Source organism: Lipotes vexillifer, unplaced genomic scaffold (genome assembly GCF_000442215.2).
Source record: "Lipotes vexillifer unplaced genomic scaffold, Lipotes_vexillifer_v1.1 scaffold387, whole genome shotgun sequence".
Taxonomy (NCBI): domain Eukaryota; kingdom Metazoa; phylum Chordata; class Mammalia; order Artiodactyla; family Lipotidae; genus Lipotes; species Lipotes vexillifer.
This window is the reverse complement of record NW_006795399.1, coordinates 3,917,957-3,945,646: the sequence shown is the minus strand read 5'-3', so window position 1 is coordinate 3,945,646 and position 27,690 is coordinate 3,917,957. Positions and strand designations below refer to the sequence as shown.

The 27,690-nt window shown below is 48.2% G+C and overlaps 2 protein-coding genes across 4 annotated transcripts; both read left to right on the top strand.

Annotated features, from left to right (window-relative positions):
* Nucleotides 1-392: 392 nt before the first annotated feature.
* On the top strand, nt 393-18,163 carry RAB5B (RAB5B, member RAS oncogene family). 3 transcript variants are annotated; one of them, XM_007467745.1, is made up of 7 exons: nt 397-425; nt 1,676-1,736; nt 12,107-12,369; nt 14,074-14,225; nt 14,508-14,630; nt 15,195-15,288; nt 15,608-18,163. In XM_007467745.1, the coding sequence occupies exons 3-7, from the start codon at nt 12,207-12,209 to the stop codon at nt 15,721-15,723; spliced, it is 648 nt and encodes a 215-aa protein (XP_007467807.1). In that variant the 5' UTR covers nt 397-425; nt 1,676-1,736; nt 12,107-12,206; the 3' UTR covers nt 15,724-18,163. The 3 variants fall into 3 exon arrangements, with proteins under 3 accessions (XP_007467808.1, XP_007467809.1, XP_007467807.1); XM_007467746.1 differs by lacking the exon at nt 1,676-1,736 and having other exon boundaries at nt 393-425; nt 15,608-16,665; XM_007467747.1 differs by lacking the exons at nt 1,676-1,736; nt 14,508-14,630 and having other exon boundaries at nt 393-425; nt 15,608-16,585.
* A 1,997-nt stretch (nt 18,164-20,160) lies between these two features.
* Nucleotides 20,161-24,609, top strand: SUOX (sulfite oxidase). The gene is made up of 4 exons (XM_007467744.1): nt 20,161-20,182; nt 21,948-22,007; nt 22,260-22,437; nt 22,672-24,609. The coding sequence occupies exons 2-4, from the start codon at nt 21,958-21,960 to the stop codon at nt 24,079-24,081; spliced, it is 1,638 nt and encodes a 545-aa protein (XP_007467806.1). The 5' UTR covers nt 20,161-20,182; nt 21,948-21,957; the 3' UTR covers nt 24,082-24,609.
* Nucleotides 24,610-27,690: the final 3,081 nt, after the last annotated feature.

Here is a 27,690-nt window from a genome sequence, read left to right as displayed (position 1 = left end):
CCCGCCCCCATCGCTCACCTGATTAGATGTTTATGAGTTAAAAGGCGGGGTCATGAGGGCGTCGCGATTCTACTGGCTAGAGTATACGCCTGTCAACAGGGTACCGCCCCCTATCTCGGGGAGCTCGCTCTTTAGTGACTCCTCACCTCGTCCATCTTCAAAGTTTCCCTCTCTGTATTGGTCTGGGGCAGCGCCTGTCCAGTCCTCTGCTCTTACGCCTCGGTGACAGCACCGCCTTTCTCCAGAGGATTGGCGGGTTAGCACGCGCAGAGCCCACCCTTGATGGTAGGCGGGTAATCGTGCAATTGGCTGGGCCCCCCGCCACAGGGCGAGGAGGAGGAGGAGGGGCAGGAGGGTTTGGTTGAGCTGCAGCTGTTTGTCTGTTCGACACAGGCTTGGGCCCGACGGGGGAGACGGAGCCCCAGGTACCGGGCTGATGGAGCCCGCAAGGGCAGGGGCGGAGGCGCCCCGGAGAGGAGTGCGGCCTGAGGGCAGAGGCGGGTCTGGGCCTCTGCGAGGGGTTAGAGTGGCCCACCAGAGAAAGGAGAAGGGGGCCGGGCCCCGGCAGGCCTAATGGGGGCGCTGAGGAGGGGGCCGGGCGGGCTGGGAGCCCGAAGTTGGTGAGTCGGGGAGGCGGCCGGGTGGTGTTGGCGGCCAGGCTGGGGGCCGGCGCGGGAGGCCCGGGGCTCGTGTGCGGGCAAGGGCAGGCCTCATTGAGCGGCGCCGAAGAGGGAGGAACTGGGGGAAAGGGACTGGGCGGCGGGTGAGGTAAGTCCATTCTCCCGGAGGTAAGGAGGGGTCAGACTCAGTGCCCGGGCCCGGAGGGGAGCCGGGGCTGGGGCTCTCTCGAGAGGTCTCATTGGAAGGGCCAGGGAAGGGCTCTTAGCTGGGTAAGAGGCATTCTTTTCAGGGAAAGTGACTTATAAAAATAACTAGGGTGCCCCAAAGTTGAGCTGAGAGGGATTTGGGTTCAGTGCGGGAGAACTGAGACAAGCGAAGAAAGCTTTTCTAATCTAGAAGACTCAGGTAGCCGGGGCAGTGGAAGCAGGGCCTCCCATCAGTAATGGGAGCTTCTGGGAATGCTGAAGGGTGGGCTGGAGGCTCTGGGGCTCGCGAGTAATCACGCTTTTGTTCCCATCAGTGTGGAGATGTGGCAACTTGAAGTTTTTTGGTACTCCCAGGGTAGCCAATGAAGACAAAAGTAACTTTTTTTTCTGTGACTCTTGGCTATTCCAGACTCGGCCCCTGCACTTTCCCTTGGCCTCGCCTCGAGCTGGTTTAGGCTGCAGCCTCTGGGTTTCTTCTAACCTCCTGTTTCTGATGTCCTGTGAAAAAGCTAAGAAGTTAGATTTGGGGGATGTTTGTTCGTTTCTTTCCTATTTAATAATGTGGTCTATACTGGAGACCATACCTCTCACCTAGACGTGGGGAATCAGTGACTCATTTTCTGCATTGGAACTGGGCTTAGGGATCCCCAGCCATCCAGAGATCTCCTGACCATAGTTGGTGAAACTTTTGTGGCACTTAGGCTTGGGTATTTCACAGGCAGGTAATGGTTATGTGGGACCAAGCCTGGAAATATGAGGTGACATCACTGAGGAAGGGATTTGGGGAAGAGTGAGAAATTCCATTCCAGAAGGTTGGCATCAACCCTGTTCTTTGTCTACTTCTTCAGGAGCCCGGGTGTCTGAGCTATTAAAAAGTTGGGTCAAACAGAGAGGCACTTGGGGAAGGAGGTGAGTAGAGAAAAGGAAGATGGATTTCTAAGACATAAGGATCCCCTCCTCCCAGATATTTTTAATGGTCTACTGACCTCCTTAGTCCCTCCCATGGATTGGAGCTTATTGGATTTTCCCTTATTATACTTCCTCCTTTTTCCCTTTTATACCACTGTATTTTATAAATACATTTCTTCTTAATTAGAAAAGTAATAAGTACGTATTTTAAAATATTCACGTTTTATAGAAGTGTAAAAAGTGTAGATCCTCCCACATATACCTCACTCATTTCATCCAGAATGGTCAGAGATAAGAGACAGTAGATGAGACTAATCTTACTTCACTTTGGGGGGTGTGCCACCAAAGGCAATTCTGTTTTCATGTTCCCACCAAACTCTGGTTTCTCATTCTTTCCAGTTTTCCCTTCTGGGACCATACTCTGTTATTTATTATACTCCTTTCCCAGTTCATTTTGTCTTGCTTTTATCAAATTCAGACAAGCAGAGAGCTGTAGTCTGGGTTATCCCTCACATCCTTACGCACACATGCGCACACACATGCACACACCCCACTTGTGCACTGGGTATCCTAGGAAATGCCCAAATAGATGGCCAAAACGTCTTTCTCTTTTAAGGGCAGGAAGGAAACATTAAAGTGAATGATTTTGTTTGGGAGAATTATTGGCATCTCTGCTAATGTGAGGAATTTGAGACTTCTGTCTTCTGGTTCATGGTCTCTGCATGTTCAGATTATATGACTGTCCCTTCATTATCCCAGAAGAAGATGATGGTTCTCCTAAGGGGCCCCTGTGTCTGTCTTTCTATAATGATATGAGAAGCTTCCAAATTTCTCTGGCTTTGAAATTGGTTTTCCTCTAAACCTCAGCACAGCTGGGACATTTTATACACCACCTTATTAATTGAATTTGTCCTTACTGGCTTTAGAAGCCCTGTGATGTGCCCAGCCTTTATACAGTGCCCTCAGAAACCTTGATTATTGTACCCCCAGGAGCTTTTATTTTCTCTCCTGCAAAGCCAGTCCTAGAGAAAGTTGTGTAGATGTGTGTGTGTGTGTTTGTTTTTTAAATCCTCACTAAGCTTTGCCGTTTCCTACATCCTGATGACATCCTGTCCCTTTCTTCTATACATCCCTTCTTGTCTTTTCCACCTTCCCCGTAATCAAAACCTACTTTCAAAAAATGATCTGGAATTGCTCCATATTAAGGTGTAAATAACAGATAGTCACTTAAAGTATTAATCCTTCCAAGAGTTTTTGCTTCTTAAAGAGGGAGCTAAGGAGTGGAAATCATCAATATAGAATTTCAAACATAGATCTGGAGTTACAAAAATATATTTGGAGAAGAGGACTTTCCCATTGCCCTTGAAGTCATACCTCATCCCTTCGAACTCTTACTTTGCCAAGGAGCAAGGATTGCTCTTTTATAGTTTACTTGTTTGTGCGCATTGGTACGAATTTGACTTATGAGGAGACGTTGGGGTAGGAGAAGCAAGTGTATAGCCTGCTCCCTAATCCTAAGGCATTTCAGATTGGAAAGTAACCAAAGTGTGAGACATTGAATTTAAAATAAGGAAACGCAACAGCCTTCTTGGAGGAGGGATACCTTGAAACCCTACACAATACACTCCCACTTCCCAAGAATGTTTTAGGAAAGATTTAGTCACTGACTCAACAGTAACTGAGCTGAATAAGGAGCCACCCAGGTGAGCAAAGTGTGTTCAGATTTCTGGGCCAGGTTGTACTTTCTGTTGAGGGTCAGTGGTTACCTTGTCAGAGTGGTAGTATGATTTTTTTTTTTTAAACTTGTGTTTCTGAAGTTCAGGAATTAATAGAGATAATGACCCGAAGTTTTTTGAACATTTAACATCAACTGAAGATTCAGAGAACTTTGTTTTTAGCCACAGTTGCCTCAGTGTTTCGGCGGGAGGGCTGCATATTTGGTGTGATTAGGCCATCTGAGGCATAGTAACGGGTGACAGGAAAAGCAGTTAGCCCATGTGAGTTGCAACAGTACCTTGTGGGCTGGGTCCCAAGAGGCTCCTCCATCCAGGGGAGATCACAAAGAGGCAAGAGGGAGAACTGGCCTGTTAAAAACATTCCCAAATGGAACTGAGTAAGAATCTATTTAGATGGCACAGAAGGGGAGGAGTAGATGGAGGAAGGAAGCAGGATTGCTTTGGCCTTAATTAATGAACAGCTGCTAGGGACCAGGCATTGTGCTCTGCTCTGGAGATTCAAGATGACATAAAAAATAGTCACACTTTTTGAGAAGTTCATAGTTTAGCAGAGCAGACAGACACAAACAATTAAGTCAAATAATGTAATAAATGCTGTGATAAGAATACAGGTTTTTTGTTTGTTTTTGTTTTTTGCCCGTGCCACACGGCTTGTGGGATCTTAGTTCCCCAACCAGGGATTGAACCCGGGCCCTGGCAGTGAAAGCACTGAGTCCTAACCACTGGACAGCCAGGGAATTCCCAAGAATACAGTTTTAATACTATGGGATCCTAGAGGAAGCAGTGATGAATTCTGCTGGGGTGAGAGAGTAATTATGCAGTTTCACAGAGAAGGTGACATTTGAGCTTGGCTTTAAAAGACACATTAGGTGTTTGCTAGGCAGACAAAGTGGAGAAAGGCATTCCAGTCTTTCATAGGTCAATAATAGGGAGTTTGCAGTACCATGCTGATAAGAGATAAGAATGCTTTTTTTGCCTCTTGGGGAAATATAAGGGAGAGGGTGAAGTGGAAGAACTCTCATTTAAGCCTGTGACTCATTGGTTAACATTGGATCAACACAATGAGCCAAGTAGTGGAATTCAGTTTAAGATTTTGGTAATTTGGGGTCTAAACAAAGTTGGAGAGTTGAAGGTGTTTACTGGCTTTTGCTCTGTCTTCCCGGCTCAGTAAATCTCACATTAATCCCACAGCCCATTGAATTCTGCAGAAATCACCGTTGCTTTCCTAGCACCTTACATTGAATTGCTTCTGTTTCAAGTGTCCTGGCAGGGGTTGGTCAAGACCTTTTAGAGAAGCACAGTAATGAGTGAGTCCTTCTGTCAGAAGGATATGGGAGTAGATTCCAGTTCCCAGCGAAGGCCTGGGCCTTCCTAACTTGTTTTCAGTCCCAAAGGAAGTACTTATCTAAATTGAATAGAAGCAGAAACTATCCAGTCTAAGCTCGTGTTCCTGTCCTGGTGCCTTCTTTGGATTTCAGTTCAGAGTTCAGCATCTCCTGCTTCCTGAAGAGGTATAGTGGTATAACAGGAGCAGGAGTACCTGGCTGAGAGTACTTGCTAGAAGGAGCCTTGCTACTAAGCAGTTGTGTGAAAGCTGGCTGTGTGATAACACCTGGCAAGCTGGTTCATTTTATTTGCCTCAGTTTCCTCTCTGTAAAATATAGACTGGACTAGATGACCTCTAAACTGCCTCTTATCTGGCAAACTGAACTTACAGGGCTAACATTTGGGAGGGGGCTAGACTCCAGTGGCTCTGTGCCTTGAACTCAGTCTCTATTGGTAGATGACAGACTTCTGGAGGCTTCATATGTAGTTGGCATAGGAACCCAAAGCTACCAAGTGGGAAGGAATCTGAGGAATGGAGTCTTGCCCTAGGCAGACTCCATTCCTCAGGTTTCGGCAGGCTAAGAAACCTTTCCTTTTTTTTTTTGGCCACACAGCTTGCGGAATCTTAGTTCCCCAACCAGTGATTGAACCCATGCCCCCTGCAGTGGAGGCTCAGAGTCTTAACCACTGGGCTGCCAGGGAAGTCCCTAAGAAACCTTTCCTATTCATATTTCCCTGTGCTGCTGGGAGAGCTGCTCACACTAAAGAACTTGCCCCTCATCCTCCACCTCTCCCTTCCCCAATAGACTGATGACGTCATGCCTTAATCCTCCTTAATGGTCATTTTTTAATATAAATTTATTTTATTTATTTATTTTTGGCTGCGTTGAGTCTTCATTGCTGCACGCCGGCTTTCTGTAGTTGTGGTGAGCAGGGGCTCCTCTTCGTTTAGGCTCGTGGGCTTCTCATTGCAGTGGCTTCTCGTTGCAGAGCACGGGCTCTAGGTGCATGGGCTTTGGTAGTTGCAGCACGTGGGCTCAGAGCACAGGCTCAGTAGTTGTAGCTCACAGGCTTAGTTACTCCGCGGCATGTGGGATCTTCCCGGGCCAGGGCTTGAACCCGTGTCCCCTGCATTGGCAGGCGGATTATTAACCACTGCACCACCAGGGAAGCCCAGTTAATGGTCATTTGATAAGCCATTCTTGTGGGGCTGCACTTCTGAGGGAAGTTGTCATTCTCATCTGAACTGAAAGTGTTGAAGGGAAGAAAAACCTCCCATTTTTTGCCTCAGGTTTGAAGGTAGTAATCATCACACCACTTGACTGGTTGGCTGTGATTTATTTTTTGCCTTTGGATGGATCATTTGCCCACTGTCAACTGTTAGCAAAAAAATCACTGCTAGAATAGGGGAGAAATCAATTGAATCTTATATGTATTATTCCATTTCTGTACCCCTGATCTTTTTTTTTTTTTTTTTATGGCTGTGTTGGGTCTTTGTTTCTGTGCGTGGGCTTTCTCTAGTTGCGGCGAGTGGGGGCCACTCTTCATCTTGGTGCTCAGGCCTCTTGCTGTCACGGCCTCTCTTGCTGTGGAGCACAAGCTCCAGACGCGCAGCCTCAGTAGTTGTGGCTCACGGGCCTAGTTGCTTCGCAGCATGCGGAATCCTCCCAGACCAGGGCTCGAACCCGTGTCCCCTGCATTGGCAGGCAGATTCTCAACCACTGTGCCACCAGGGAAGCCTCCCCCCCGCCCCCGGCCCGATCTTTTGAGAGTCTAGCTATTGCGTATGAAACATGATACCCTTATTAACATGTTGGGATTAAAGATCAAGGCACAGAGATGGGCAGCCCATCAATTACTGTGAACAGAGAGGGTAGGACATATTCTTGAGCTGAAACATTGGAGTGGGAGATAGTCTTTTCTAACCCCATAGTTACTAATCTCTGACAGTTCAATAGAGTTTGCCGATTGGCTCTGGGTTGACTTATCTGTGGGGGTTAATGACCAATCCGTGTGTCTGTGACTGTTTCCTCTTTTTTTTTTTTTTTTTTTTTCCCCCTGCCATGCCACGCAGCTTGCAGGTTGAACCCGGGCTGTGGCAGTGGAAGCACAGAGTCCTAACCACTGGACCGTCAGGGAAATCCCAACTGTTTCCTATCTTCACACTTCTCCAACTCCCTACTGTTTTCCCAGGCCTAGAGAGACTTGTCTGCCGATGAGAATTCAGTTCACTCTAACTTAGTGTTCTGCTCTTTGGATCACATGCTTTGAAATGTGAGGGAGTAAGTTGAAGAATCTAGTAACTTTTTCTGTTGTTTTTTAAGAGTATAGTGTATGTGTGTCAACCTAAAGGAAACTTGATCAGCTTATGATCTGTAGGGGTTTTTTTTCCTATTGTGTAATCTGTTTTCTTTTGTAAAGTGTAGAGTTATGATGGCCTATCCTCTGTTCCTATGAAACAATGTATATGAAGTACTACGTAAATGTTTTTTTGTTTGTTTTGTTTGTTTGTTTGTTTTTTGCCGTACGGGGCCTCTCACTGTTGTGGCCTCTCCCGTTGCGGAGCACAGGCTCTGGTCGTGCAGGCTCAGCGGCCATGGCTCACGGACCCAGCCGCTCTGCAGCATGTGGGATCTTCCCGGACCGGGGCACGAACCCGTGTCCCCTGCGTCAGCAGGCGGACTCTCAACCACTGCTCCACCAGGGAAGCCCCATAAATGTGTTTTTAAAAATAATTCTTGCAGATGCTGAGAAACCCTAAGAGAAACACATTTCTTAAATGTACCCAGAACTTTGGAATTGAATTCAAATTCTGCCTTTTACTACTTTCACCTATTATCCTCCCTACCCCATCCCCAGATCCTCATAGGTAAGAAAACTGAAACTTAGAAAGGCAAAGGGCGTGAGTGGCCTAAGATCACAGTGGGTTAATTGGCAAAACAGAGAATAAAACTCAGGCTTGCCTGATTCCAAAGCCCTTACCACTGTGCAGGACTGCCTCTGTCGACTTTAGCTTTCCATTTTCATAATTGCTCTATAACTTTAGTAGCAGCGTTGGAGAACCTCTGACCCCTGGAGAGCTATATTAAACCCTCATCTTAATTTCACCTGGAAGTGCTTTTTTAGGCTGGCCAGAGACTAGACTTCCTACTAACCCATCTTTCAGTTTCAGGCCTCTCCAAAGCAGTGTTTTTTAAACTTTTTTTAATTGTGGCTCATTAAAAAAAATTTTTTTTTTACATCATGATTCAGTGTATGTACATATACCCACAAGTGAAACATTTTCACAAAATTATTCTCATGCTTATTATTTGCAATCCACTTGATTTTTTTCTATTTCTTTTTTCTTTTCTTTTTTTAAATATACTGATCATGATCCAGCAAGTGATTTCAAGGTCAGTATTGGCTTACATCCCACAGTTTGAGAAACACTGCTCTAAAGGTTTGAGGGTGAAAAGAGCTAAAGAACTGTGACTAGTGGTTAAGAAGCTAATTAATACTGATTTTTGCAGTACTGGTTCCCAGAATTTTGGATTTAATGGACCAATTAATTTAAATTTGGGGGTCTCTATTTTTCCACATAAGTATATTTAGAAAGCTTACTACTGCCTATCAACACCATTATTTGTAATTTTTTAAAAATATGTAGGAAACTTTAAAAATATATGTTTCCTGTTAAAAAGAAAGAATTATGTGGAATGAAAACACCTGAGTCCTTCACATACCGTTTTCCTCAATCCCACTCTCCTTAGAGGGAGGTAACCACTGTTAACAGATGAGTGTGTATCTTTCCATACCTTTTTCTCTGCAGAATGTTGCTTTGTTTTATAGAAATAGGATCAACCACATGTTTTGTTCTCCAACTATTTTTTTTAACTTAACAATAGGTCTTAGAGGTTTATCCATGCAAAAAATACATATTTACCTTTGAGGGAAAACTGATACAAAAAAATGTAAGTTAGAAATCTTGTTATAAAGGATACTCCTAAAATGAATAAATTTAGCTTTATGAAGAACTTGCTATATCTTTTTTTTTTTTTTTTTTTTTATTGTGGTATGCGGGCCTCTCACTGTTGTGGCCTCTCCCGTTGCAGAGCACAGGCTCCGGACGCACAGGCTCAGCAGCCATGGCCCACAGGCCCAGCCTCTCTGCGGCATGTGGGATCCTCCCAGACTGGGGCACAAACCCGTTGTCCCCTGCATCGGCAGGCAGACTCTCAACCACTGCGCCACCAGGGAAGCCCAATATTTTTATTTATTTATTTGGCTGCATCAGGTCTTAGTTGTGGCACGTGGGATCTAGTTCCCTGATCAGGGATCAAACCGGGCCCCCTGCATTGGGAGCTCAGAGTCTTAGCCACTGGACCACCAGGGAAGTCCCCAATATATCATTTTTATTTAATCATTTCATCACAGACCAGTGAAAACTTCATCACAAAGTGGCACATGTATATCTGGATTCTTGGGACTCCGTGGCCTAGGGGACTACAAAATACCCAGTAAGATCAGAGTAATTTCTTACAGTCCTCTGTCTTAATCTGGTCTACTTTGGGATTTGTCTGGGTTCTCATTTCAATCTCATTTCTCCGTTAACTTCCTCTTTATACTTTTTTTTTCCTGTTTTTTTTCTCTACCTCTTTCATATCATGGCTGCTCTTTAGGCATATATTGATAACAACTAATATTGAGACATCCTTTAATATATTAAATTGATCTTTTCTGTGAATCAGGGTCACTAAATAACAATAGCTGTCTTTTTTTTTAAACACGTTGGCAGTTTCTTTTTTTCATTTTTTATTTTATTTTTTAAAATTTATTTATTTATTTATTTAGTTTTGGCTGTGTTGGGTCTTCGTTTCTGTGCAAGGGCTTTCTCTAGTTGCGGCAAGCAGGAGCCACTCTTCATCGCAGTGGGTGGGCCTCTCACTATCGCGGCCTCTCTTGTTGGGAGCACAGGCTCCAGACACACAGGCTCAGTAGTTGTGGCTCACGGGCCTAGTTGCTCCGTGGCATGTGGGATCTTCCCAGACCAGGGCTCAAACCTATGTCCCCTGCATTGGCAGGCAGATTCTCAACCACTGCGCCACCAGGGAAGCCCAACAATACCTGTCTTACTATTCATTAACACTATGTTAAACAAATGTTTCACTTAATCCTCAGGGCTACTCTATGAGGTAGGTATTTTTTCCATTTTATAAAGGTGAGGACTTCCCTGGTGGTGCAGTGGTTGGGAATCCGCCTGCCAATGCAGGGGACACGGGTTCGAGCCCTGGTCCAGGAAGTTCCCACATGCCTCGCAGCAGCTAAGCCTGTGTACCACAACTGCTGAGCACACGTGCCACAACAGTTGAAGCCTTCACACCTGGACCCCGTGCTCCACAACAAGAGAAGCCCCACTTGCTGCAACTAGAGAAGGCCCGCACACAGCACCGAGGGTCCAACACAGCCAAAAATAATACATAAATTAAATAAATAAATTTTTTTAAAAAAAGGTGGAAGGTAAGGCTCAGCAGAGGAATTTTCTTGATATCATATTAGTAATGATTAGTACCTTTATATTCAACGATATAGCACTTTTTGTCAAATATTTGAGTTCTTTGTATGTATTATCTCATTTAATCCTCACAACAACCTTATGAATTAGGTGCTCATAGGCTATTATCCCATTTTACAGATGAGGAAACAAATGCACGGGTAGATTTAGTAAATTGTCCAAAGATTTAAAGCTAGTAATCAGAACTATAAAATAAATCCAGTGAATTGGACTCCACAGCCTTTGTTCCTCTACACCTCCTCCTGTATGGTTTTTCTGTCTTTACTAGGATTGCAGATATTTTTAACCCTGATTTGATCCCAAAGCAATTTGCTATAGTGAAAAAATAATGTTTCCCCGTATATGTCACAGAGTATGATGCTTATGGAGTCTCTAGAATCAACCTTGGAGAAGGGAAAGATTAATTTGAACAAGCAAAGTATAATCCAAGCAACGCTTAGGTTTTGGGGATAGGTTTACATGCTGTGATCATGCTAACACTTCTTTGAATCTCACAGTTCCTTTCCCGCCAGAGTTAGGATGATGAAATATATTCAGGTTTGGATGATTGGACACTCAAAGTCCCAACTTTCTCTCTCTCTCTCTGTCTCCTCCTCCACCACCAGCTTTCCTAGCCGCTTGGAAGGTAGAGAAGGTGGTTCAGTTTTATTCTTTCATCAAGTATTTATTGCTTGAAGACTTATCCCCTATACCATCTACCGGAGATTCCCGCATGTGTTTAGAAGGTACACCTGCTTTCTCTGCCTCTAACTTGGAGGGCTACAGCTGTTAGGCCCTTTCAGTGTGGAGGGTAGTCTAATCCCTAGGCACCAGGAAGACAGCTGCAAGTTGAGAGTTAAGTCAGGCCTACTGACTCAGACGATAGATTTTCAGACTTGGAGAGGTGGCAGAAGAAAAATGAACGAGTTAATACTCAATGTGGTCTGTTTCTCTATTACCTCTTGTGTTTTTTTGGTGGTACGCGGGCCTCTCACTGTTGTGGCCTCTCCCGTTGCGGAGCACAGGCTCCGGATGCGCAGGCTCAGCGGCCATGGCTCACGGGCCTAGCCGCTCCGCGGCATGTGGGATCTTCCTGGACCAGGGCACGAACCCATGTCCCCTGCATCGGCAGGCGGACTCTCAACCACTGCGCCACCAGGGAAGCCCTCTCTATTACCTTTGACCAGAAATGAGAAAGGATGGATTTTCTGATCATTGGACCCTGGTTATATTTTCAGAAATGTCAATTTTCAGAAATGGTCGTGTAAGAAGGATATAGAATCAGAAGCTATCCCTCTACTCTTAGGATGGGTGACTCTTATCCCATACCCCTAGAGTGAATTTCTCATTTTGAAAGCTAGAAAAAAGGGGATAAAAAAAGGACAGCACCAGGACACCAAGGAGATAGTAGGGATCTAGGGTACTTTGGGGTGGATATGAGTGCTCTTCAGGCCAACTAAAAGTTGATCAATATGCTGTTCTTTGAAGACCTGGTGGGGAATGATTGGGAGATTAAAAACTACTCTCACATGGTTTCAGTCTCCATTTCAGCACACTCTACTTTAGATGCAATTCTTATTTTATTGTTCCCCACTCTTACCAGTGAGTGTCAGGTGCCTGGGACCCTCTCAGTGGTGTAACCTTTTAATGGTGGGTGATTGTAAGAGTTAAGTCCTCATAGGAGCAAAGAAATGAAGAGATTCTGTCCTTTTTCTAAAAAGTGATTGCAGGTGTAATGGCCCTGTGTTTAATTTTACCTGCTTTTTTTCTTGCAGGACTGTTGAAGCCTGGAAGTCCCCTCCCCTCCCCCCTCCCCCCTCTGCCGCTTTGTGGCATCCCCCTCCCTCTACCCTTTCCCATTCTGATAATCTGGCCATGACTAGCAGAAGCACAGCCAGGCCCAATGGGCAGGCCCAGGCCAGCAAAATATGCCAGTTCAAATTGGTCCTGCTGGGTGAATCTGCAGTGGGGAAGTCTAGCCTGGTATTACGTTTTGTCAAAGGGCAGTTCCACGAGTACCAGGAGAGCACCATTGGAGGTGAGTACTTCAGGGAGAGAAGAGTTTCAATGCTTAGAAGGGCTTTTGAAGGGAGATCTAGGGATCTGTTTGTGGAGCTGGCCCTCTTAGCTCCTTGGAATGGAAATCCTTTAAGAAACAAAAAAAGTTGCCATAATGTCCTAAAGCAAGTCCATGTTCATCCTCTTACTTCCTAGAAGAAAGTTAGAAAGGTTGGCCTTTGAGCACCAAGAAAACCACTAATTTTTTTATCTGTCTGTTTTCCTCCTCCCACTCTCATCTTAATGCCAGTGAAGTTCAGTTGAGTGTCACCTTGAGCAGGGTTGGTTTGGGGCAGTGGCTCATAATCAAAGATGTACATCAGAATCACCTGGGGAGCATTTTCATCCTATGCATGCTTAGGCCCTACCCTAGATCTACTGATTAGTATTGGAGGTAGGGTGAGGTTGGTGGCAGTGTAGACGTGTATGTTTGGAAAAGCTCCTTAGCTGATCCTGATGCACATATCTGGTAAAATAGAGGTTAGAACTAAATACAAAACGTAAAGGAATCTGCTTTTCCCACCTTTGCTACCTTCTCTTTGCCACTACCCCAAAATAGGGTGGTAATTCAATAAAGGGTCTTTTATGAGAACTCCCATGTTAACTCCTTCCCCACTTTTATTGGGGGGGGTGACTTATTTCCAAGTCACCTTGGAAATGTGTTCTTGGACCAGCAGAAGTAATATGAAAAAGTAACAGCCAAATAATACTGATAATGGTGGGACCTCACAACAGGCTTTAAAATCGTCTAATCAGTTGTTTTTGTTTTTGTTTTGTTTTTTATTTTTGGCTGTGTTGGGTCTTTGTTCCTGCGTGCACGCTTTCTCTAGTTGCGGCGAGCGGGGGCTACTCTTTGTTGTGGTGCGCGGGCTTCTCATTGCAGTGGCTTCGCTTGTTGCAGAGCACGGGCTCTAGGCGCGTGAGCTTCAGTAGTTGTGGCAGGCAGGCTCAGTTGTTGTGGCTCACAGGCTCTAAAGTATGGGCTCAGTAGTTGTGGCACATGGGCTTAGTTGCTCTGCGGCATGTGGGATCTTCCCGGACCAGGGCTTGAACCCGTGTCCCCTGCATTGGCAGGCGGATTCTTAACCACTGCGCCACCAGGGAAGTCCCTGTCCTCTCACTGTTGTGGCCTCTTCCATTGCGGAGCACAGGCTCCAGACACACAAGCTCAGCGGCCATGGCTCACGGGCCCAGCCGCTCCGCGGCATGTGGGATCTTCCCGGACCGGGGCACGAACCCGTGTCCCCTGCATCGGCAGGCGGACTCTCAACCACTGTGCCACCAGGGAAGCCCTCTAATCAGTTCTTGATGTGACTTTTATCTGAAGCTTATTATCTCTGTCATTATCTCTTACTCCTCTATTTTGGTTAGAAGAGGGATGACTCTGCTATGAGTGCCAGTTCTTTCTGTCCCTCAGAGTTTACGGTGTTCCCCCATTCCTTAGCTAGAGAAACTTCTGGCAGGGAGGACTTAGCCAAGAGCAGGCTTAATTCTGGTTCCAAGATCTGAAGGAAAATGCTAAACCTTTCTTGTGTGTAAGGAGGAGAATGCTAAACCTTTCCTATAGCCGAATGGCCTGGGTGGTGACTTGTCTTACACCCAGAGTAGAGATATTCTGAAGGAGGGTGGGATGTTCCCATGCATCCTCCCACTTACAACAACTTCTCTGTTCCCTCATTCGTAGCTGCCTTCCTCACCCAGTCGGTTTGTCTAGATGACACAACAGTCAAGTTTGAGATCTGGGACACGGCTGGGCAGGAGCGATACCATAGCTTGGCCCCCATGTACTACAGAGGTGCCCAAGCTGCAATTGTGGTTTATGACATTACTAATCAGGTAAGTGGGCTGAGAAGATTGTCCTTGCTTTTATTTATAGGAATTAAAATAGGTGGGGGAGAGAAAACTTGTTCTTGAAATAGCAAAATAAGAATATAGATTATGCTTCCAAGTGCTGAGAAGACAGAGGTAATGAATTACCAGAGACAGGTGGTTTCAATGAGTGAAGGCTGCTTAGAAGAGGTGAGTTTTGAGACTGGGCTTTGAAGTTGATGGGCCTGGATTGGCAGTCAGTAGGCTGAATGAGCCAGCCTACTCATTCTCATCCTTGTGTTTTCCTAGGAAACGTTCGCCCGAGCAAAGACATGGGTAAAGGAACTACAGCGACAGGCCAGTCCTAGCATCGTTATTGCCCTGGCGGGGAACAAAGCTGACCTGGCCAACAAGCGCATGGTGGAGTACGAAGTAAGGTGGCCACAGAGTCCCTCTCTGACACACTCCCTCTGTGCTTGGGACCTCTTTTTACCAAACCTGCCCTTTCTGAAAATCTCATCTCAGGACATTCATCATCTCATTCCCCAGTTCTGCACCAAGTTAAATACAGCAACACTGTGACCCTAATGCCAGCCAGGAGATTTTAGAGGAGTCAGAAGAAAATTCCAGAGCAGAGGGGTAGGGAAGTACCAGTACCAGCTGTGGGGGTACCAGTGTGCAAAGAGGAAGGAGGGAGCAGTTGAATTTGAGGTAAGGGATACTCAAGTGTCAGAACCCAAAAGCCCCCAGCCAACTTACCTCCTCCCCAGTAATTAAGATTCCTGACATCTATTTTTTGGATTAAGTGGTTTAGACCATGGGCTATCCCTTGAGGGAGTCATCTCCAAAATATGGGTCCAGGGCCAGCTGGCTCAGAGGGGCAGTTAAGGGGAGGGAACCTAGGATATTGTCTAGCTCTGGTGCTACGTGGGAGTGGAAAGGCCGTACTTGTTCCTGCCCTACAGTCTGAGTACCAGTACACCCCACCCCTTGCAGGAGGCCCAGGCGTATGCAGATGACAACAGCTTATTGTTTATGGAGACTTCAGCCAAGACAGCTATGAACGTGAACGATCTCTTCCTGGCAATAGGTAAGGTCGGAGCAGCCTGAGGTCTTCCTGTGTGTTTTCCCTTGCCTCTAGGCAAGATGACTAACCCAAGTCATAAGGATAAATGGGAGCGTCTCCTCTTATGAAAACTTCAGATGTGGAAATACCTTAACTTTCCATTGTGACCTCCATCCTTTGGCTGCAGTTTGAGCCCCCTCGTCTTCAATGTAGTTTACAATGAACCCTCCCCTCTTCGGAACATTCTTTTAGTTTCTCGCATTTCCACTTTCCCCCAGTAGTATTTTTCGGGGGGGATGAGTAAAATCTACCACACTTTGTTCCCTTCTGTTTTTATCTCTAGCTAAGAAGTTGCCAAAGAGTGAACCCCAGAATCTGGGGGGTGCAGCAGGCCGAAGCCGGGGTGTGGATCTCCATGAGCAGTCCCAGCAGAACAAGAGCCAGTGTTGTAGCAACTGAGGGGGTGGCTAGCAGCAAACAAGTATGGAGCTAGCACGAGAGCTCAGAAATAACCTCCATCCCCACCGCTCAGCACACAGCCCCTACGGTAACAGCACACTGGGCCCTGGCTCCCAAGGGCTGCCTCTTGACAGCTCCGTCATGGCACTTTTTAACGCTTCAGCAACAACACCAGGCAGCTGTTGCCACTGGCCTCCTACCCCTGCTCTGGGGTTTGGGGGTCAGATCCCCCAGGACTTAACTTCCAAAACAAACTTTCTTCACTTTGTATTATAGGTGCAAGACAGTGACCTAATTATCTTTCCTCCTCCTCCCCATTTTTTCAGAAAACTCTTTTTTTGTCTCCTGCCCCTTCCCCTTCTGCTTTTGGTCAGTCTCTCTTCTTGATCCCCTTTTCTTCCTCTCCCCAGGATGGAGAAGGTAGTGAACCCAGGAAGTGAGGAAGGAGGTTTCCAGTTCAGTCACATTAAGGACCCTGGGGGAAAGTAAGGCTCAGAGCAAGGTGGAGTAAGGAAACATTTCCTTTTTGTTTTTATTTGGTTGGAGTTTCTCATATTTGAAAACACTGAGTTGGCCTTGTGGAGGGTGTTTCTAGGTAGAGGTGAGAATGGGAAGGCAACCTCTCAGGCACCAGGTTGGAGTCTTGTTAGCTAACTGGGCAGAGGTGGAAGAGGTGGAGATGCAGTGTCATCTGTGGCTCAGGAACTCTTCTAAGGCTTACTTTCCCCTCACCCAGCCTCTTAGGTAGCTTCTCCCCCATAGTGGGGGAGATTCTGGACCCCAGAGTCCTCCAAAGAATCTTCACTGGTTGCCTGCATCTTTGGCTCTGCTGTGACCTAAATGGAGGAGGGACCAGTTTCTGACACCCATCCTCTGACTTACACATATGCATTTTTTTCTCTCTGGCCTTCAGATGGCCTCAGCCCCAGCCATGATATCCCCCTGCAGTTTGCACTTTAATTGATGGTAGTTCAGTTGTGATACTTGTTTCATGGGGGTTTTGATTGATTTACCTGCCCTCTTAACTTTTTAATTAAGTGGGATCCGAGGTGTATATGAGGTTAGGGGAGGGGCTGTAGAGAACAGTACCGGTGGCAGCTACTCAAGCCCAGTCTCCACTGCTAGCTTCTTCCAGCTCTGATTCTTACTTCACCTATATTCTTGCCAGCCTAACTCTTGGGTATAGGTTTACCTTTCCTGAGGAATTAACTGAGCAACTGGAAAGCAGTCTCAGGATAGCATAGGCCGTTGTAGGGGAGTCAGCAAGAGGGAGGAGTTTTCTGTCCTTTCCCAGGGTTCCCATTCAATTTGATCCACCCATTACCATGTCTTTTCTACTTCCCTGTAAATAGGTATGATCTTTATTCCCACTGTACAGTCTGTTGTGTCCCCCACCTCCCATCAGGCCCTATTTCTTTTCTCCTTTGTTAGTATCTTCAGTTTGGTCCCTCCATGCTTACCCCCCAAACCCATCCCCCATGCAACCAGTGGTTTAATCCACGTACCACTAGGGGGGGTAGTACCACAGAGGCCTACTTGTGGCCCCCTAATATAACACCTGTTCCTGTGGACAGGGAACGGCTGGCACTGAAGGTCCCTCACAGCTGTCTCACATCACCAGAGGACGTTGGTCCTTTCTAAATCTCTAGTCTCTCTTCACATCCTCATCAGGGAAGCCATCAAGGCAAGAGAGAACTCTAAATCCCTTCTTGTTCTAGCCCAGGGTTTTGAGGAGATTGGGGGAAATAAGAGAGGAGAGGCCATAGTGACCTAGGATTGGAACCTTTCTGCCCTTTTGGCTTGCAGACTGCCTTCTGTCCCAGAGAAGCTGAGAAATCCATGAAGCTGAGATTCTGAAGGACCCAGCTTAGGTTCTTCCACTTACACCTAAATTCCCTTCCTTTACCAGGGGCAGCCTTAGTTCCCATGGCCCTGAAACACATACACATTTTCCCCTCCTTTCCCCAGCACCCACTAGCCCCCTAGAGCAGCCAGTGCATCCTTACAAGTGGAAGAACTACGATGGCTCTCTAAGTTTCTTAGAAATGAAGTTCTTTCTCTGTGTAGTTTTCCCCATGGAGCAGTAGTGAAGATGTTTCGTTGCCTTGGGGCTGGGAAACCATTTCTCCAGGCTTCTTCTCCCCTCCCCTTGCCCCGCTTAGGAACAGGATTGGCCTTAGCTTCTGGGCCTACCTGCTGCCTTCCTTCTACTTCCTATTAGCTCTTCTGCTTTCCTTTGAGCTCTGTTGGGCTTTAGGGAATCTTAGTTTTTATTTCCCAGCTCTTCATTTTTTTCTTCTGATTTTTTTTTTTTTTTTTTGCTTCTAAGAAAGCATTTGCCTTTTTTCCCCTTTCTTCCTCTCCCAACATAACAATCGTGGTAACAATGCGACTGCTGATTTACCAATGTATTTAATGTAAGTAAAAAAGGAGAAAAAAAAATGTATTGGAGTGTTGCTTCTTCTTTTTTCTTTTTTTCTTTTTTTTTTTGCTATTTCTCTGTCTGTTACTAAAAATTTGGAAGGCAACCCAGTAATGTTTTATTGAATCAGAAACACACCCTCCCTTGCATCCTGGTACCTCCTTATTCTCATTAATATTTTCTTGAATAGTGAGATAACCCAATTTGGAAAATAGGCCCTTTATTGCTGTTTAATCACTCCTGTTCCCAGGCCACTAGAGAGCTCACCAAATCTGTCCCTAGCTTATTTTTTTAGGCCATCCTAACATTGTATACATGGAAGGGGGTGGTGGTCTGTGGACCTCTGGGCAGACAATTGATGAGATTGGAGGGAGAGGTGGTATTTGTGAATACTTTGAAGTATTATGTAAATATCTGTGTGCAGCTTTCTAGGGAGAGGGCCCACTGCCTTAATTAGTATCTCAAAGGGGTCCATGACGTAAGAACGTTTTTTAAAAATCACTGAGTTAACATTATTGATTGATCATGTGGCTTCTACCCCAACAGGAAAATTTCAACAGGAAATTCTGCTCGTTACTTGCTGTACTTGAAGCCCTCAGTCCCTCAAAGTCTAAGTGGAAGTGGGTGGGGGGGAATGATACAGAGAAAAGATTAGGTATGGTTGCAGGAGGAGTTTTGAATTCCAAAGAATCTGAAGGACAGGAAAGACAGAGCCTGGAATTCAGTCCCATCTCTGACAATTTACCAGCTGTGGCCTTGATCAAGTTACTTAGCTGCTTTCTGCCTCAGATTCTTCTGTAAAATGAAGAAAATTTGAGATTTAAAGGTCAATTATATAAAGCATGTGTGTGGCTTTATGTAGGATGACACTGTTATTAGGCAGAAGTCTCATCCCATGGCTCAGGCAGTCCTTAACTCACTTCTCTGTATCCTGGGTAAGGATAGGTTGGGCGTCAGGCCTCTCCGATGATTTAACTGTACACAGTTGAGTTGGGAATCTTTCTTTTTCCAAAAACCTTACAGCCAAAATCACCTTTTCACTGTCAGTTCCCCTTACTGTATATCTCTTAGGACTCCCCCCACGGCTGCTGCTTCTAGTTCAGTTTAGGAAAGCAGAAAGGCAGGGGAAATGATCTTCACTTAAAGTATGGTTGTAACTCAACCTTCTAGTCTCTAGAGGGCAGTGTGGATACGTTTGGCCCGGGTCCACAGCTAGCCAATGACAAGTTTTCGCTCCCACACCAAATGATAAAAGGGTAATAGCAAACAATTTCTGTTAGTATCCTTTATTCTGACATGAGCAGTTACAATCTTACTACTTTGGGGCGTTAAATGTCATCAAGTGACGACTTTTTAAAAGAAATTGACAACTAAGCAAAATTAAAAAGATGCCTATTTAGTGTTGTTGGTTCTATAATTTGAGGAGAAATACAGCTGGTCCAAGGGATCTCGAAGGCTTTGAACCACCATTTTAGGCCCCATTTCTGATCTCATTCCTGGACATAAAAGAATTGAGCGCTTCATCTTGTTTTCTCTATAAGGCAAACAGGGCTGTTGTAGTTGCAACACAGGCGTTTATCAAAAAATAGGTTAGAGACGGAGCTCACCACCGGGAGAAAGCCGGCTGGATCCCGAGGCCTCTAGTGAAAGCACCTTGTGTCTAAGCTGGTGGGGCGGGGCGGGGACATCTCTCAGCCCAACCTTTGGAGTCCTCATCACCTTCCACTGCCCGGGTTCCGGACATCATGAGGTCCTACTCCTCATCTGGCGGGAGTGGAAGCAAAAACAGCCCGTCCTATCTCCGAGTCCAGGTGGCGCGCCGCCTGCCTCGGCCTCCAGGAGGCGGGCACAGCAGCTGGGGGGCCGGGCGCGCCGCCCGCCAATGGCTGGGGGACGAGCCGAGGGGAGAGAGTGGTCCTTTACTCCGGCACAACGTCACGGCGCAGGCCCCGCCCCTTTGCAGGCAGCCGCTGGGCGCCAAGCGGGTAAAAGAGCCGCTGGGCGGGTAAAAGAGCCACCGTGCGGACGCCGAGCTGGGTAAGGAGGCTGGGGCCGGGAGAGGGAAGAGGAGGAGGCAGGGTTAGTAACCTGGGCGGCGGCGGCGGTCTTGGCACCCAGGGGTGCTCCGAATTCTGAGGACAGCAAAACTGCCAGTACCTGCCTCCACTCCCGCTAGCTTTGTGCTCCTGGGCCGCGGCTGGGCGTTGCTACAAGACACTCCTAGGCCAGCTGTTGGGCGGTGATATGGAACCGGGTGCCTGGGCCCCAGTGCTGGACATATACATGTTCTACCCGAAGTGACCCTGCGGAGTGACTGGCCACCACCCGCACAAGGGGGTGGCATCCGTTTTGCAGCAGAAGACTGCCTCTCCCAAACCTGGGACACTGGGCTGACCAAGTTCACCTACAAGTCAGCTCTACCAGCACTGCTGCAGTCTGGTTATAGTGGGCCGCTGGAATTGAGGGAAAGTGGGAGGGAGAGTGAGGGTCCCAAGGCCCAGGAGTAAAATGCAGACTCTGCTCCTATTCCTAGCTTCCTCGCAGCACCCCTCTTTAGCATCTTATCAGCAGTTCTGACTCTTCTCACCCCTCCCTGCTTTGGCCCTCCTGGGGTCAGTGATCTGCTCAGTGCTGTAAGGAAGAAACTGCTGCAGGCCAGAGCAGAAAAATTACCCTCTTCCTTCTCTATAGCCCATCCCCTGACATCCTGGCCATTAACTCCTCAATTTCCTGAGCTCACTGGAATGGCATAGACAAGGTAGGGGTTGGGGTTGGTCCAGACTGGGGTCCAGTACCCAGCCGGGTTCAATTTTTATTTTTTTAGGGTGGGTGGAGGGAAAAGCCTTCAATGATAATGTTATTACTTGTTTGCTCATCACAGCAGCTCTGCTAGGTAGATTTCATTTCATAGATGAGGACACAAGTTCAGAGAGGCTTGGTATCCTGCCCAGGAGCAGGGCTGGTTAATGGCAGGACTGGTTTTATAAAAGCAAAGCAGTTCGACTCCAGCATCCGAGCTCCTTCACCTCCCACTCTTTTTTCAGCTTTTTGTCTCTCTTTAAGTGAGTACACCCTGCGGTTGTCCTCTGCTGACTTCAGAAACAATAAACTGACAAGGGCTTCCCTAGTGGCGCAGTGGTTGAGAATCTGCCTGCCAATTGCAGGGGACACGGGTTCGAGCCCTGGTCTGGGAAGATCCCACATGCCGCAGAGCAACTAGGCCCATGAGCCACAACTACTGAGCCTGCGCGCGTCTGGAGCTTGTGCTCCGCAACAAGAGAGGCCGCGACAATGAGAGGCCCGCACACCGCGATGAAGAGCGGCCCCCGCTCGCTGCAACTAGAGAAAGCCCACGCACAGAAACGAAGACCCAACACAGCCAAAAATAAAATAAAATAAACAATAAATAAATTAATAATAATAATAAACTGGCAAACTGGACAATAGACTTTTGGCTTCTGCCCTTTAGGCCCTGGCCCCCATTGTTCTCTGTAGTGGACCAAGTAGAGAGTGGAGGATGGGAGACAGGTGATTCTAGGAGACTCTCTCCCACCCCCCATTCCTTTCCATCCTGTCAGCATATTCTGTCTCCGAAGTTCTCCAAGTTTTCTCTAAGGGCCCATCTGGACCCCCACTTCCATTCTTTGGCCTCATTACCACAGAAAAAGTTTACCCATTTGTCCAGAGAGCTCCTAGCTGATCTCCTCTGTGTCCTCCTCCCACCCATTCCCTCAAGCTACCCTAATCTCATCCCTGATGCAGGACTCCCTGTCTTGATCCTGGAATCTTCCTCCGATCCTAGGTCTGCCGTAATGCTGCTGCTGCACAGAACTGTGGTCCCAGGGCTCCGACAGGCCTACAGGTAGGCCATCCAGTTCCTAGCCCATATCTCCTACTCCCTACTTTATGACTCTTATCTGCCAGGTTAAGATGGTTGAGATAGTGGCCAGGAAGGAAAGGGAAAGCCATGTCCCACTTGTCCCACCCATCCCTGAGAAACTAAGTCCCAACTGAAGAAACCAGTGGCTAACCTGGGAGAGGTACACCCCAGGCTTTCCCTAGCCCTTTCTTATGATCAGAAGTGTGCTACTAAGAAGACTTCTCTCTCTTCCAGACTCAAGTCAGCCCCTTCAAGGCTCTGCATTCGGGCCTGCTCTGCGAATGATTCATTTCAGCCACAGCGCTCCAGCCATGCCTTCTCTGGTGATAACTCCAGCACCAGGGGATGGAGAATAATGGGGACTCTGCTAGGCCTTGGTGCAGTGTTGGCCTATCATGACCACCGGTGCAGGGTAAGTAGGGAAGGAAGGGACTTCACTGTCAGAACAAAGCGGCCATAGTGAGCTGCCCAGGCAACCCAGGCTTTACCACAGAGCCCACGGTGACACTGCTTCATGCACAGTAGAGATGGAATTTGTTACCTCCATTTCCCAGTGGCCACAACTTTGTGGGTTGGGTCAGGGTGAAGTGAGTGATTTCTTCTTAACATTTTGTTCCCTTTTGCCTCACCCCTGCCCTGCCTGCAGGCTGCTGAGGAGTCACCACGCCTATACACAAGGGAGGAAGTGAGATCCCACAGCAGCCCTGAGACTGGGATCTGGGTGACTTTGGGCTCTGAGGTCTTTGATGTCACGGAATTTGTGGACCTACACCCAGGGGGTCCATCAAAGCTGATGCTAGCAGCCGGGGGTCCTCTAGAGCCCTTCTGGGCCCTCTATGCTGTTCACAACCAGTCCCACGTGCGAGAGATACTAGCTCAGTACAAGATTGGGGAGCTGAGCCCCGATGACAAGGCAGCCTCCATCTTGAAGACCTCTGACCCTTACGCTGATGATCCTATACGTCACCCAGCCCTGAAGGTCAACAGCCAGCGCCCCTTTAATGCGGAGCCCCCCCCTGAGCTGCTGACAGAAAACTACATCACACCCAACCCTATCTTCTTCACCCGGAATCATTTGCCTGTACCTAACCTTGACCCAGACACCTATCGCCTACATGTAGTAGGGCCACCTGGGGGTCAGTCACTGTGCCTATCCCTGGATGACTTGTACCAGTTCCCCAAGCACGAGATCACTGTCACTCTGCAGTGTGCTGGCAACCGGCGCTCTGAGATGACTCGGTTCAAAGAAGTAAGAGGTCTGGAGTGGAGTGCAGGGGCCATTAGCACTGCACGCTGGGCTGGGGTACGGCTCTGTGATGTGTTAGCCCAGGCTGGTCACCAGCTCTCTGAAACTGAGGCCCATGTCTGCTTTGAGGGACTGGACTCAGACCCCACAGGGACTGCCTATGGAGCATCCATCCCTCTGGCTCGGGCCATGGACCCTGAAGCTGAGGTCCTGTTGGCATATGAGATGAATGGGCAGCCTCTGCCTCGTGATCATGGCTTCCCTGTGCGGGTGGTGGTTCCTGGTGTGGTGGGTGCCCGCCATGTCAAATGGCTGGGCAAAGTGAGCGTGGAACCAGAGGAAAGTTATAGCCACTGGCAGCGGCGGGACTACAAAGGCTTCTCTCCATCTGTGGACTGGGACACTGTAGATTTTGACTCGGCTCCATCTATTCAGGAACTTCCTGTCCAGTCAGCCATCACACAGCCCAAAGATGGGGAGACAGTAGAGTCAGGGGAGGTGACTGTCAAAGGCTATGCATGGAGTGGTGGAGGAAGAGCTGTGGTCAGGGTGGATGTGTCTCTGGATGGGGGCCTAACCTGGCAGGTGGCTGAGCTGGATGGAGAGGAACAGCGTGCCCGAAAGGCCTGGGCCTGGCGGCTATGGCAGCTGCAAGCCCCTGTTCCAGCTGGGAAAAAAGAATTGAACATCGTTTGTAAGGCTGTAGATGACAGCTACAATGTTCAGCCAGACACAGTGGCCCCAATCTGGAACCTGCGAGGCGTGCTCAGCAATGCCTGGCACCATGTCCATGTCCATGTTGCTCCATAAGAAAGTGAAATGGAACCATCTACTCTCCAGAACCACCTTCTGAACCCCATCCCTTGAGGCCTCATTACCACAAAAAATCCTTCCCTCCACCTTTCCATCTCTTGGATCACAACCCTGACTATGCCTTCCGAAGCCACACACAGGTACATGCATTGCACACTTCCACCCAGGCACCCGCTCCCCTTTGACAGGAGGTGTTACATACCCCTCCTGGCCACTGACCCAGTGCCTTAGAGGAGGTAAGAGCTGCTGGAGCAAAGGGCTAGAAGTAGGAAAAGTAATTCTGGAAGTAAGTGCTATTTTCTCTACCTACCCTATCTCCATTTCTAATGACTGTCACCACTGAGGCCTTATTTTGCTTTTCTTCTTGGGTTCTTCAGAGAATGTGTGAGGATATGTGTAGGAAAATTGTATATGCAACTTTTTACTACGTCTCTAGGTTGCCAGGGGTTGTGGAGGGCGCAACCCTCTCCCTTTATTGTTCCACTTTTCTAAATACATCAATAAAATATCTGTTTAAGACTACCACTCTGAAAAAGCAAGAAAAGATTATGACCTTTGGGACTTATTGAGGCTGGTGAGTGAGCAAGTTGCAGGAGGGCGGTGCACTGATTGGTACTGGGATATGTAGTGAGACAACCCAAAACAAACAAAAGGTGGGGGGAAGGGAAAAAGGAAGCAGGGGCAGGGAAGTCAAGATTGGGGTTTCCTTCTCTGAAGTCTCAGTATCTGCGGGGCTACTTAGGTGAATGACCTCAGGACACCCCCAAAGAGAGGAAGTTTTTTTGATTTGGCATCCTTAAGCCCCTACCCTACACAATTCCTACGCATTAGGCAGGAAAGGCAAAGAATGCTAAGAGGTCAAAATCAATATTGTCTTAGGGGCGGCAAAGGCAAAACTTGGCACTAGGGGCAGATGTGCCACGGCAACTAGGGCGTCCAACCGTGGCCTTGTTTGCAAAGTAGATGCAGATGAAGGGGCAGTCATTTAGTTACCCTTTGCCTGCGACCGCGCCTTTAGGACTTGAATCTTTCGGCGCTCGGCTACTCTCCCCTAGCTCTTCCTCCCTTGTCTCCCCAGCTTGTGGGCGCTCGGTGTTCAGCCACGCCGCCTGTCGCCTGGTAGTGGGGCCGGAAGTTGTTCGGGGGAGGGGGGACAGCCGTGCTGGGGGGGTTTATGGGGGGGGCCCGTCCCTCCTCAGGTGAAGCCGCTGATGGAGATGGAGCCGCCGCCGCCTCTGAGCGCCCGGGTCCCGCCTCCGGCCCGGTTGCGGCCGGCTCAGTGACCCCACTCCCCCCGCACTGGGCCGCCCGGGCCAGAGTGGGGGACCCCCGCCGCCCCGCCCCCTTCTCCCCCAATACCTTACCCTCTCCCTTTCCCACCCAGCCTGCGCGCGCGCGGAGCTGCCTCAGGTGAGTGAGGGGCGGGGTTTGGGCGAAGCGCGAGGGGCGGGGCCTCGGCCGCCGGGGGCGGGGCCTGAGGGGCTTGGGTGTGAAGGGAGGGGGACACGTGGGTGGGGGCCAGGCGGGAAGAGGGTCGCTGGGTGGGTTGCGGCCCAAGGGAGGAAGCTGGCATGGAGGGTTTGGCGCGAGGCCACAGGATTGAGGGGGACGTAGCAGGGACCTAGGCGTCCTAAAAGGGCGGGAGATGGGTCACGGCAGAGGACCGAGGACAGGCGGGAGCTGGTGTGCGCGAGGCTCCTTTGTGGGGTACAGCTGGGGTAGAACAGAAGGACAGGACGGAGAAAGGAGAATTAGACTGGGTACCTGGGCAAAGAAGGGAGAGGCGGCGCGCGGTTGGGTGGGGGGAAGGTGTCTGTCAAGAATGTTAGAGAGAAAGACATAGGCCTAAGTGGGAAGACTGGGAGGCAGTGAGCAGAGTGGGAGAAACATGTGGTAGAGAAGAAACAGGGTGGAGCGAAAAGTGCTGTCTGGGGTACTTTGTAGGGTGAAAAGTCCAGGGAACCTGAGAAGCAAGGTTGGGAAGGAAGAGATTCATTGCGTAGGAGCCCTAAGGAAGAAACACAGAGGAAGCCCTGGGGCAGACCACCAGAGGGTACAACAGACTTGGGAAGCAGGTCTAAACTAAAACAGCCTTCTCTGTACCTCCTCATGCAGCCCCATCCACAGTTATTGTCTTCCCCCTTGTAGTTGTAGATTCTCACTGTTTGATTTCTATCCTTTTTTTTTTTTTTAATTATGACTGGTCCTGTCTGGTGACAATGTTTAATGGGAACATGGACCTTTAGATATGAGATGTTTAGGAAATATGGTACCCCATTTCCCCCTCCAAGGTCATGAATTTACTGACTCTGCTTCTAGGAGGATTTGATGTATTACCAACCACACTGTGTCAAAGTTTGCACACCTTTCACCTCAGTCCCTTCTCCTATAAGCAAAACTGTCTACTGTTGTGATTTATCCACCCCTACTTACATGTCTTATAGCTCCAGGTATACTCCAGTCTCCCCAGTCCGAGCCCTCAAAGCATCAGTGGTGAGCGTGTTATGGTTGTGACTTGCTCATAGGTCAGCTCTAGGCCTTCCGACATCAAGGCCAAGCAGCAGACTATTGAGGCCTGGCTGTTTCCCCTTAATGCTACTTGTTCACTTTGTCTGGGTGAAGGTACATGTCCATGTCCTTAGGAAGCAATAAAAGCAGCTGTCTGACTACGTAGAATATTTCCACTTAAGATAACTCAGATTCTGAGGACAAGACCAGATAAAAGGCCAAATCAGACACCCTTTGGGTGTAGCATCTTATTTGGTAGGGGTATGTGAAATGCCCAGCTGGGAATTCCTCACCTCCTCATGGGTCTGCCAGTAGGTCAGTGAATCTTGCTCTGTGGTGTGCGGGGGACTTCAGCCTTCCCCACTTACAGCCTAATTCAGAGAATCCAGACTGCTCCCTGGGTCATGAGAACTGTCAAAAGAGTGGCTCCTGAGATAAAAATAAAGTCTTTAAAGAAGAAAATAGCCTTACCATTGGGAAGCAGAAGAGGTCTCAGTGGAGCTTCTGGGATGGGCCCGAGGATGGTGGGAGCTGCCCTCAATTTGGCAGCTTCAGAATTATATCTTGTCCTACTCAATAGATGCTGGTGTCTCAAGCACAAAACATAATGTTTTTGTTGCCCACTGAGTGCAGTTAGTTCAATTGTAGCTTCTGGGCAATCCCCTTACTCTCAGTAGGTTTGGAGGACTTGGCTCAGAAATAAGTCCTGACTTTTTTCCAGTGGAAAATGCAACTGAAAGTTTATTCCTTATTTCCTCTTAGTACATGCTTAGTACTTCCCAGCATGGGAGGAACATTATCCCATCTTTTATCCTACCTTCCCCACCCAACATCCACAAAGAAATTATTTCCTCCCTGACTGGCCATCTCTCTTCCCTCAACACACACACACACACAAAATAGTCAAGGAGGGGCTTCCCTGGTGGCGCAGTGGTTGAGAGTCCGCCTGCCGGTGCAGGGGACACGGGTTCGTGCCCTGATCCAGGAGGATCCCACATGCCGCGGAGCAGCTGGGCCTGTGAGCCGTGGCCACTGAACCTGTGCGTCCAGAGCCTGGGCTCCGCAATGGGAGAGGCCACAACAGTGAGAGGCCCGCTT

Excerpts from the sequence above, each read along its gene's own strand:
- RAB5B (XM_007467745.1), top strand. The coding sequence starts at position 12,207 with ATGACTAGCAGAAGCACAGCCAGGCCCAATGGGCAGGCCCAGGCCAGC. Across the intron at positions 14,226-14,507 it reads TTTATGACATTACTAATCAG|GAAACGTTCGCCCGAGCAAA; the intron begins GTAAGTGGGCTG and ends GTGTTTTCCTAG. Across the intron at positions 14,631-15,194 it reads AGCGCATGGTGGAGTACGAA|GAGGCCCAGGCGTATGCAGA; the intron begins GTAAGGTGGCCA and ends CACCCCTTGCAG.
- SUOX (XM_007467744.1), top strand. The coding sequence starts at position 21,958 with ATGCTGCTGCTGCACAGAACTGTGGTCCCAGGGCTCCGACAGGCCTAC. Across the intron at positions 22,008-22,259 it reads GGGCTCCGACAGGCCTACAG|ACTCAAGTCAGCCCCTTCAA; the intron begins GTAGGCCATCCA and ends TCTCTCTTCCAG. Across the intron at positions 22,438-22,671 it reads ATCATGACCACCGGTGCAGG|GCTGCTGAGGAGTCACCACG; the intron begins GTAAGTAGGGAA and ends CCCTGCCTGCAG.